This window comes from Thrips palmi, unplaced genomic scaffold (assembly GCF_012932325.1).
Source record: "Thrips palmi isolate BJ-2018 unplaced genomic scaffold, TpBJ-2018v1 HiC_scaffold_7, whole genome shotgun sequence".
In the NCBI taxonomy this organism is placed as follows: domain Eukaryota; kingdom Metazoa; phylum Arthropoda; class Insecta; order Thysanoptera; family Thripidae; genus Thrips; species Thrips palmi.
The window spans coordinates 3,906,959-3,918,267 of NW_023144634.1; the positions used below are offsets into that span (position 1 = coordinate 3,906,959).

The 11,309-nt window shown below is 40.7% G+C and overlaps 2 protein-coding genes across 4 annotated transcripts; one reads left to right on the forward strand and one right to left on the reverse strand.

Moving 5' to 3' along the window:
• Nucleotides 1–130: 130 nt before the first annotated feature.
• On the forward strand, nucleotides 131–8,114 carry LOC117652214 (serrate RNA effector molecule homolog). 3 transcript variants are annotated; one of them, XM_034396951.1, is made up of 18 exons: nucleotides 131–263; nucleotides 752–922; nucleotides 1,180–1,311; nucleotides 1,807–1,920; nucleotides 2,554–2,727; nucleotides 4,070–4,136; nucleotides 4,227–4,398; nucleotides 4,476–4,524; nucleotides 4,619–4,689; nucleotides 4,762–4,869; nucleotides 4,953–5,851; nucleotides 5,944–6,108; nucleotides 6,198–6,335; nucleotides 6,425–6,549; nucleotides 6,660–6,813; nucleotides 6,909–7,045; nucleotides 7,122–7,295; nucleotides 7,754–8,114. In XM_034396951.1, exons 2-18 carry the CDS (start codon nucleotides 780–782, stop codon nucleotides 7,830–7,832), a joined length of 2,901 nt encoding a protein of 966 aa, XP_034252842.1. In that variant the 5' UTR covers nucleotides 131–263; nucleotides 752–779; the 3' UTR covers nucleotides 7,833–8,114. The 3 variants fall into 3 exon arrangements, with proteins under 3 accessions (XP_034252842.1, XP_034252843.1, XP_034252845.1); XM_034396952.1 differs by having other exon boundaries at nucleotides 7,766–8,114; XM_034396954.1 differs by lacking the exon at nucleotides 1,807–1,920.
• Nucleotides 8,110–11,125, reverse strand: LOC117652215 (regulator of MON1-CCZ1 complex). Its single transcript, XM_034396955.1, has one exon. The coding sequence runs from the start codon at nucleotides 10,354–10,356 to the stop codon at nucleotides 8,359–8,361; it is 1,998 nt and encodes a 665-aa protein (XP_034252846.1). The 5' UTR covers nucleotides 10,357–11,125; the 3' UTR covers nucleotides 8,110–8,358.
• Between the last annotated feature and the right edge of the window lie 184 nt (nucleotides 11,126–11,309).

Here is an 11,309-nt window from a genome sequence, read left to right on the forward strand (position 1 = left end):
AAAGAACTCAGACATTGACTTTTACGTGGAAAATTCACTCTTGACAAGCACAATGCCGTCAAACGAAGCACGGCCCACGTCATGCTATACGCAACCCAGTTCAAACTTGCCGCGCTCAAAAGTTCCAGCGGTGGCCACCGCGCTGCCATCGCTTCGAGACTTCGAGAGAAGAAGAAGGAGAAGAAGGTTGGCATTTGGCATCATCAAACTTCACTTCGGCCTCTATCAGCCGAAATTCCGGCAATTCTTACCCTTCTCCACAGGTAATACAAGTCACAAACATTTCTGAATTATGTCACATCCTTGCACACTTAATCTGTGCCTATATGTCTTTGGAAAAACTATTTTCAACTTTAATCAGAGGCGAAAGTAGGCCGCTGTCTGCCGCATAACCTAAAAATAAATTATATGCTCTTGCCTTTTACTCATATATTTACTCATTCGTTTATCAAAATTAAGTGTTATTCAGTTCTTTCCAATGATGATTTCTATAACCACCTGATAACCTACCGTTGCAGTAAACTAAAGACCTACTAAGTTGGACGCTTAAAATTACATCATTCACCTTGGTTCTTCTTCATCATTTAGTTATGTTTATTAGTTTTCTTTAGAGCGCCCTACTGTATTATCATTTCAATGTCCCAGAAATATCACCAACTGTCTATTGTACTGATGTTATACCTTACATTTAAATGATGCAATGAACTTGTTTCAATCTCGTCACCACTCAATAAGTCTCTCTGGCTTTCAGCTTTACTTGGTAACAGTGAGAGTCCACTATGGCGGACAGTGATGATGAGTACGATAGAAAACGCCGTGACAAGTTTCGTGGAGAAAGGACGGAGTCCTATCGTGGAGGTGAAGGGAGCCGCCGAACAACAAGCAGCGATGACAGGAGACGAGATGACTGGATGACTGACAGGTATGTTATCTGCTTTAAAAATTAATTCCTTTTTTTTTTCAATTGTACTGTAGCTCTTTCCTTCTCCTCTCTTATTCCATTCCCCTTGTTGAAACCCTGGTCCTGATTACATCTTTCAGAGAAGCGCCTCTCCCTTGTCCACCTTGTCCCCCCAAGACCTGGCAACCCCATCCTTTTTACCCCCCTTTCAGGTACAGCTCAAGTTTTGGGCAGGTTCTCATTAGTGAAAAAGAATTATTACTATTATCATTTTCCAGGGATTCTCGGAGTGGACGTAACTGGCAACGCCAGGATTACAGAGACTACAGAAGTGGAAGTGGCCGAGAAAGATACAGTCCACCACGTCAACATGACATCTCTCCTCCAATGAAAAGAATGCGTCCGGAATGGTTTGTATAAGTATAACTCAGGTGCATTTGCATGTGGTTAAATTTAAGTTGATGCTTTAATGAGAGTGATCTTGAATTGCACTATTGACATGTTGCACAGCACATTTGGAAATGTAAAATGTTGCTTTATATATTTGCTCCTTTGCTGCTGATCTGTTCTCAGTTTCTTTTCATAAGAATTAATGTCTATGCTTACATGCTGTGGAACTGATGATAAAGAAGTTTTGCTTTTAATTTGCTTATTTATCATTGTCAAAGTTCCTAACACAAGTGTAATCATCCATTTGAATGTGATTTTTACAAGACCCTGTAATTACATTGCATTCACCATCAATTGAAATCTTCTGAACGATTACTAAAAAATAATATGCATTCATTTTTGCTAATCCAATTTTTGCACAGACTTGTGTGACAAATCTTGTCTGCTTTTTTCTTGGACTTCATGTAAGGTGTGAGTGTGAAGTGAAGTGAAGTCTTGTGGTTTTTTGTGAACAGGCGAGGCGGATATGGTGGGGCTCATGAAGGATATGGTGGCGGCAATTACGGTTCTTCGTGGCAACAGGGCTATAATAATGCACATAGTCCTTATGGCAGTGGTGGACCTGAAAGGTGAGATTTGACATCTGTGACCACAGCTGGAGGGCATAACCTGCAGATTGTTCATGATTTTATCTTAAATTTTTAGCAGGCTTACTCCTGTGTCATTAGTATTTTTATTTTAAAAGTTCCTTGGATGAAGTAGTTATCTCCAAACTTGATAACTTAATTTAATTATTTTGCCCTATTTGGTTTGGTTCACAGTAGTCAAATTGTCAAAAGAAGTGCTGGGAGAGTGCTATCCCACTGTGTGATTTTACTGCTTATGATGTGCAAAAAAGTTTTTGGATTTGGGGAATCACATTGTGTTTATGTGGGTCATCCTCAACAGCCATTTGTCTCTGTGGATGTTCTTTCAACAAACTCAAAAGGGTCTTGTGCTATTCTGATTACTTCACCAGCACTTTGTCACTCACTGATGGTGCAAAGCCTTCATTTCCCTCTTTTCTTTGGCTACATTGTCACATATCTATGTATTGTCATTACATGATTGACCACGTGTAAGCCTTCATTGTATAAAAAGTTTCAGACCCAAAGCTATTGTACCCAAGTTTGTGTCTTTTAAAGAAGCATGCCTTCAAATTAATGTGACATAGTTTTGATTGTGTTCTATTTGTGAGTTAATGTGGCACTTCTGTAATGCAGGGACTCTCAACAGTTGGAAACCCAGCCACCTATGCAGTCTTTCAAGCAATTCCTTCAGACCCAGGATGACAACATTTCTGACGAGGAAGCTATCCGGAAGTACAATGAATACAAGCTGGATTTCAAACGACTGCAGTTGAATGAATTCTTTGTTGCTCACAAAGATGAGGAATGGTTGGTATTCACTGTCATTTTTTTACGGTACTTTTGTCCTAAGTAAGAAGTTCTAACAATTTCTTTGGCCCAGTTAGCTAACCCATTACTTTCATAGAATTGGGGGGTTAAAGAGGAACTGTCATTATCACAGTGTACCTTTTTCCATTAACAACATAAAGAAGTGTGCGTTTGTTCGTTTTCTGCAGCTTTATTTCACTTGTTGTGGAGCTAGCCAACCATGAGCATTTGTTGCAAAAACTTGAACTCAAGTTTCATTTGCTCTTTTAAAACATGCTGCAGCTCAATTCAATAATTTATTTCCTTCAAATGATGATCTTTTTCCAAATATGATCTTTTTCAAACTATCCTTAAACAACAGGAAAAAGTCATGTCTTAAGTTGAGCACTGTCTAAAGTGGCCTGTTATTTTGTGAACATTAACAGTTTGCCTTTGAAATGTCACGTCATTTCATGTCATGTCACGTCACTGTACTCAATTTGGTGGTACATTTGTCAATCATAAAAGAGTTCTGTTAACCATGTAAATTTTTTCTACAGCACATTCAGTTTTACTCAGAGTCGAGCTCAAGCCATGAGCCATGTTTGTTTATTTGTATTTGACATCTCGACACAATGTGTTTCATGAATGAAATGTGTTGAATTACACACTGGTTTTATGGTGCTTCATCTTCGTGCGAATCATCAAGAGGACTGTCAGTTCGTTGTTTCCCCACATTTGTTAGATTCTGGAGACATCTCTCTTATGGATTCTCCCCGTAGGTTAGATAGATGCCATTAGCGCACAATGCTATGGCAAGTATCACGCAGATGCGTGTTAGATAGGTCCTCCTGCGTATAAACTGTGTAAATATCTTCAACTTGGCTGACAAAGGTGAGAACAGATCCTCGCATTCCCACTTGAACCTCTAAGTGTGGTCATGGTACTATATGACAATGAAGATAGATGCCCTTCCTTTCTTACAAATGATTTTTGTTTTCCTTTGGTCATGTTAATGAGTAAAACTCTCAAATTCTAGCATATCATCTTATATACCTGTTGAAATCATTTGTAGAAGCACGCTTATTCAGGTTAAAGGCGGTGTTTTGTTTATGTTCCTTCTGTTAAGGTTCATTTTGGCAAAGCGAGGTATTTGAACGAAAGCATGAATGGTTTTAAACTGGCTGTCGTAGAGGAAAACTGAATTCTCTGTTAACCATACAGCATACTGCCAATTATTTTTCAGTGTTCAGTACAATTACTGATTCTGTGATCAAGACTCAATCTGCTTGTCCTACATTTGTTGCAGTTTCAGTTTCTAATTATGTGTTATGTTTCTTCTTTTGCTTTTTTTCACCAACAGGTTTAAGATTAAATACCATCCAGAAGAAGCAATTAAGAGGAAGGAAGAGCAAATGGCTGCTATGAAGGTTTGATTTATTTTTTATCTTAATTTTTTATCATTGTTTGTACTAATAGAACTTTAGAATAATATCTTAAAATTTGGTTGGTCTTTTCAGAATAGAGTTGATGTGTACATGGAGTTTCTTGAAAGTGGACGACTTGACAAACTCTCTGTGGACAACGACCAATCAGAGGCACTCATTACACTTCTTGATGCTGTTGTTATCCGTTTGGAAGGTGGCACTGACTTTGATTTGCAAGTTTTGGAAGAACCAAGAAGTTCCTCAAGTGAGTGGAAACCTGTAACAATATTGTGATATTTCTTGAAACCTCTTGTCAGTTAAGAAACATCGCTGTTTTTCCAGGTTTAAGTTCAAGGGTTAAGGAAGTAACTGAAACTGTAGATATAACTGAGTAAGTTTTTTTTCTTGTTATGTCAATGAGTAGTCAAGTTTTCTTATATACTTTTAACAATAGTTATTTCATAATTTGTTTTAAATTTTTGAAGGGACAAGAAAAATGAAGATGGGAAAGAAAAGAAGGATATCAAGAAGACATCTGCAGAATCCGGCTCTAAAGGTAGCTCATTTAATACTTTGTCTTGGCTTATCTGCCTGTCCTATCAGATATACTATATCTTAGAACTTACAGGTAAAAAGAGGAAACGCGAATATGACTCAGGCAATGATGATGACAGTGGAAGTGAAAGCGGTGATGATGATCGATCTACTACTCCCCCAATTGAACCAAACAAAAATGGTGATTTCAATTTAAATTCTATCAACATAATCAAATTATTCTTGATTTTTCTTTTTACTCATCCATTACTTGTATTGTTGAAGGTATTGATGGTGGTGAAAATGATACTGAAAAGCCCTCCAGCCCCAAAGCAGACACAAAGGAGGAGGAAACACCATCCATGGATGAAGGAGAAAGTGACAAGAAATCTGCTGCCAAGGATGAAACTGAGAGAATGGAGGTAGAGGAGTCAGAAAGTAAAGAGGAAGCAAAGAATGAAACCAGCAACAGTAAACCAGAAAGTGATTCAAAAGAGAACAATGATCAAGAAGACAATGATGAAGCTGAAGAAAAGGTTAATAAAGAAGTTGAACCCAAAGCATCAGATGCAGAGGAAGATGCTGAAGATGACGAGGGCCGCAGTAAAAAGAGAAGAAAGAGTTCAAGTGCCAAAGATGATGACACAAAAGAACCAGATATTGAAGAAGTAGAAGCTGAGAAAGTTTTGAAACCAAGACCCCTGCATCGCACAGCTTCAATTTTCCTTCGCAATCTGGCTCCTACTATAACCAAGCAGGAAGTGGAAGCCATGTGCAAGCGCTATCCAGGATTTTTGCGAGTTGCGATCGCGGATCCCCAACCTGATCGACGTTGGTTTAGAAGAGGATGGGTCACTTTTGAGAGAAATGTTAACATCAAGGAAATATGTTGGAATTTGAACAACATCAGGCTCCGTGATTGTGAGCTGGGTGCTATTGTGAATAGGGACTTGAGCAGAAGAATAAGGACTGTGTCTGGCATCACCTCACACAAGCAAGTTGTGCGCCATGATATCAAGCTAACAGCTAAAATAGTTCACAATTTAGACGAAAAGGCTGGATTATGGACAAACGAAAGCAATCAGTCCACTGCTGCGAACAATGAAGAAGCAGGGAAAGAGAATTCGGATGAATCCAAAGAACCTGTTGAAGTTCCAAAGTCTGATAAACAAGACGCTAATCAGGTAAGTTGATGACTGTGAATCTGTCAAGTGAATTTCATTTATACACAATATCAAACTTGTACCCATGATGGTTTGGTTTGTTTCTGTTTCAGTCTTTTGGGCTGTTGTCGAAAAATCCAGTGCTGAAAAATATTACTGATTATTTAATTGAGGAGGCCTCAGCAGAGGAAGAAGAATTGTTAGGTCAGAGCACTGACCAGGAAGAGGGTCAAGTAGAAGATATTGCCACAGTGGAAAGGGATGATAATTTGATCAAGGTAGGATCTGTCTCTCTCTCTCTCTCATTGTTTGAGTGTTTGAGATTTATTCCTTTTAATTCACCTTTGTCTTTTATTCTTTTATTCAGGTACTGGACAAGCTTCTGTTGTATTTAAGAATTGTCCATTCAGTTGATTATTACAATCACTGTGAGTATCCAAACGAAGATGAGATGCCCAACCGGTGTGGAATCATGCATGCCCGAGGTACCCCTCCCTCAACAAAGGTATTGCTAAGAATAAATGTTACTTTTGTTTTTCTCACAGAGCACCTCATTATTATTATTATTAATATTATTCTTCCTTCCTTATTCAGGTCACTCCACAAGAAATAACAGATTACAGCCGAATGTTTGAACAAAAAATTGCCTCATTCTTGCAGCCCACCTCCAAAATATCAGATGAAGAGTACTCAAAACTTGGTGCCAAAGATGCTGACACGTATCCTTTTTTAACTGTTTTTTGAATCTATTCCTCCACCTCAGAAAACAACTGTTAATTTTACTAGATTTTGATTGATAGTCTGATTTTGCCTTAACATAGTTGGCCAGTGAGGTGGAAAAGTTCGTCCAAGCAAACACCCAGGAGCTGGCCAAAGATAAGTGGCTATGTCCTCTCTCTGGGAAAAAATTCAAAGGTCCTGAATTTGTTCAAAAACACATCTTCAATAAACATGCAGAGAAAGTGGAAGAAGTGAAAAAGGAGGCGAGTATCTGTGGACCCTCTTCTGCTGTGGTTTTAATATAAATCATTGGAAAGTGTGCATTTGAAAATAATAATCACATTGCTTTCCTATTCAGGTTGAATATTTCAACAACTACCTGAAAGACCCTAAGCGACCACAACTTCCAGAGCATCCTTCTAATCGACCAGATCGCAAAGGTTCTGAAGGAGGACGAGATCCATTTTCACACCCACCAGCACCATACCCGCCCCAGTAAGCATTGTTAATGCCTGTTGCCTCACTTGCAGGCTTAACTAGAATATTAAAGTTAACTGTTCTTTTCATCTAGTTATCAAATGAACTACAATGCTCCTCGCCATGGGAACTATCACTATGGTGGGGGCGGAGGAGGAGGGGGCGGCGGAGGTGGCTATGGGTCATATGGCCATGGAGGAGGAGGAGGCGGAGGTGGAGGTTACAACTCGTATTCACGCGGTAACCGTGGCGGATACAACAGAGGAAGGTTGGTGTTATCCTTATGAAGGACCTTGACTTAATGTAGCTCTTCTTTTGCAGTTCAAAAAAAATTTCCTCGTTTCTTCAGCGTCTGTCCTTCGAATATATATTTGCTTTCTTACATTCTTGCTTTTACTCATCTTGTGCCTATTCTTATGAATACTCTGAACTATGAAGGTCAAGGCCCACAAAGTGTGACACTTAAACCCTATCATGACAAGGCCAAAGATTATTTTTACTTCATTGATTATTCTAAGTGAATCAAGATTGAGAAAGTTACGAATCTCCTTATTTCCTACGTAGTACAACTTTAGAGGAGATGGAACCACAGCTTTTTTTATTTAGTCTAATTTCCTTGGCATTAGATGCTTGTGTAGTAGCATGTAGAGCGCATATAAAATGCATGGCCTTAGTCTAACTGGAGGGTTAGTGTTGACACTTTGTCCCTTTGTGTTTATCTAACAGGGGTGGTGGCAGTGATTACAGGCCTGTCATCCACTACCGAGACTTGGACGCTCCGAGGGAACCAGATGAATTTATCTAAGACTTCATGCCTCCAGTCCAGGGCACCGCTTTGTCTTTTGAATGGCCAGGGTGCCTTAATTCTCAGACACGTTTGTAAAATTTAGAAATGTTTTCTAGCTCTTTATATGGATAGATCCATTTTAATTAGTAACTTAAGCATGGAGTGTGAGTTGTTTTTTATGCTCTGTAGGCTGTATAAAGTTTTTCAAGTCTACAATTGATTTTGACAGTGAGGGGATGCTCAAATTCCTTTACAGTGTGTAAGATGCATAAAGTTTTAATAAAATAGTCAACAATAAAATTATTGTTTCATTTATTGTTTAAATCCTCTCACATCATCGAAGTTATGTCTTTGCATTGTTGTAAATAGATCACAGTAGGAGTTTATCACTTACGCATACAGGGCATATATATACAATACTGCCAAGGGCAATCACTCTCACGGGATAACAGGTGAATTTATTTGTTCACAATATTTGTGGCAATATCAGATGTTTCTAAATTAATCACAGATATATGTAGGTACTATCAGACACAATAAATTTTTACTGGACAGGTCCTGAGCACAAGCTCTGGAAGTGTTTGACATAAATGTCACAATGTTCTCCCTTAGCAAATGACGTGGTTCCTTTAAGTCGCAAGTTCCTTTGTTCAAAAAATTTGAAAACTCCAATAAACACATTGGGATCACCTGTGGCTTTAGCCGCATCAAGGAACTTGCGTGCTGACACTTGATCAACAGAGCCTACACTGTGTACAAATCTCAAAGCAGGCAAAATTTGCTGCTTGGACAGCAACACTTCAATTATTTCTTCATTAGCAGTCGACAAACGCTTCAGCATATCAAGGGCTAATTGATGTGCCGCCGGGTACAAACTTTCTAACGAAAGCAGTAGGCAAGCCAATGGTTTTGAATCAGATACAACATGGTACTGCAGTAGTTGATGAAGCTGGTAATATGCTTCATGTTGAACAAGTGAATTAATGAGTAGTTCATACAGATAATGTTGAACTGGAATGTGGTAGTCAGTAAGCGACCTTATATACTCAAGCAAAACCCACACTTCAAATTTGCCTGTACCTTCTTCAGATTCTCTTGCTCTATCAACAAATTTTGAAAATACATTTGTATACATATCAGATTGGTCAATAACAATACAAGGTTTTGGTAGAACTTGTTGAAGTTTGGATGGTGAAACACTAAGACTAGATGAGGCAGGGGTGGCCACGTGACATTGCAACTCAGATTGCAAGAAGCTGCGATAGACTTCATTCAAATGATCAAATAACTCTGCCACCACAACAAGGTGACTGCAGTTCTGCGTGGTAGGTTCCAGTACTTCTTGCAATACTTGAATAACAACAGGTTTAGAATCTGATCTCTTCATTAGAAAATCTACCAAGATACATTTATCATGTATCATGGTCAGTAGAGGTTGGAGATTCAAAGTGATTGTCCACAAACAGCCAAGCTTGGCATCAATAATTATATTGGGTTGAAATACAACCCAATTAGGCGAGTAAAGTTCACAATGAACTTGGGTTGGTTCTGTATGCACAGGGCTTGGCACTGCCGGTAATGACAATGTAAATGGTTTTATAGGCTGAAGTCCAACAACAGGTTGGTGGTATGTGACAGTGCCATCAGTTTCTCCATTCATGGCAATATCAAACATCAGAGACTTCTTTGATGCTTGATGATGTACAATAATAAGATTATCTACCACATTTATGGCAAAACGACCACTCAGGTCTACTCTCAAAACATGTGTCTTTTTGGCAGTCATCATTTTCACGAGAGTATAAACAACAACTTCAGCTCCAGGAGACCCTGCTCCTCGGGGATTATGCCTCAGGATAATGATACTTGCTTCGTTGTACAGCACAGCTAATGTGATGTCTCTCTCAAACAAACACAGCTTAGGTGGTTTAGGAACTGCAGGTATTTCAACATCAAACCGGGACAATTTGTTTATATTTCCTCCTTTGATGTGAAGAGGATACATTTGGTTACCTAATGTCCCAGACGACAAAAGAACAAGACAAGTTTGTGGACAATAGACGAACCAGTTGACAGATAGACTGAACGTCTTTTGAACCTTAAGGCATTTTTTCTCTGGAACAACTTGAAAAAGTTCTACTCCATGATCAGTCACGAAAAGAATTTCTCGCGTATTTGTCCATAAGAAACCCAAAATAATATGATTCTTGCCCTTGCAGCTTTGGGAGTATTCTACGTTGTCCATCTCGCCTGTGAGAAAGTTGATGAATTCCACGGACGACTTTGACCGCTGGATGGCGAGAACTTTCTGATCGGGCGAAAACTTGATGGAGACGACTGGCCCTTTATCTTCCATGCAGAAATCAGTGGTCGTGGCCGCTGTCGGGCCCTTAACAACAACGCCCATAACCCCACCGGAGCGCACAGCGAACACTTGCTTGTTCGTGTCATCGAAGAACACATTTGTCACTTTGCTGACGGAGTCGAATTTGACGACAGAGGAGGAGAGCTCCAAGTAATACTCGTCCACACTTGCCTCCATCTTCGCCAGGAACCGAAACGCCGGAATCCAAGTTCATCCACACAGACGTACTAGACGAGGGACGTGGGGCAGTTTGACAACTTACGACGAAATGGCATATTCCAGCGCAGTGCGTCTTTGTCTCACTTGTTTCGGAGTAACGGGGCAGACAGGGACAGAAGGTTCGGTGCCGTTTCAGACGCAGCCAGTCAGGACGACCAACAGGGTTATTGCGTAAGGAGAGAAGAGGGCTGTCTGTAATTCTTTCGAGTTTGGTTATTTCCCAGCCTATACTATCCTCTTGAATGTCTGAGTTTAGCATGTAGACTTCTGTGTGTCTTTAAAAATGCTTTCATAGAATCATCGAATCGGATTAAGGGTGCTGTCGAAACCCGATACGATGGCCAGCCTGAACAATGCTTCCCGCTTCGCCGATCTCCGTTTTTGAAAGGCGTTCAAAGAAGACATCTGCTTACTCATTTGCTTCCACAAGATTGTGAGTCAGTTTCTAATGGTTTCTAAACGGAGTCTTCCAAATTCTCTACGTACCCCAACCGAGCTGGAGGGGGCACAAGATGGCAGACCCGTCACACATGGGCGTGCGGCGGGGTGCCTATCCCGTGCTTGGCGGGCGCTCGCGGCCAACGCGACGGTTGGGTTTCGTTTTCGTTTCCTGACCCTGACTGACTCATGTAATTTCGGGATTCCGAAGAATTGGCGGGAGTGCGGTGCGCAGCAGTCGCGCGTTGACTCCGAAACGAAGCGAGCTTGGGGCGCTGCTGGGGCTTGTTGACTGGGCCACAGCCGCTACACCTTCTGCACTTACCTGTACCGCAATCGGTCTGTCTACCTGTGCGCCGTCCCGTCTGGCGTCCGTCCGCCCGGCCGCTCCCTCCCCGCCGTCCCCGCCCCACCCCCGCACACCTGCCCGCTACCCGCACCCTCGCTGCCCACCTGTCCCTGCCCTTCCCCCT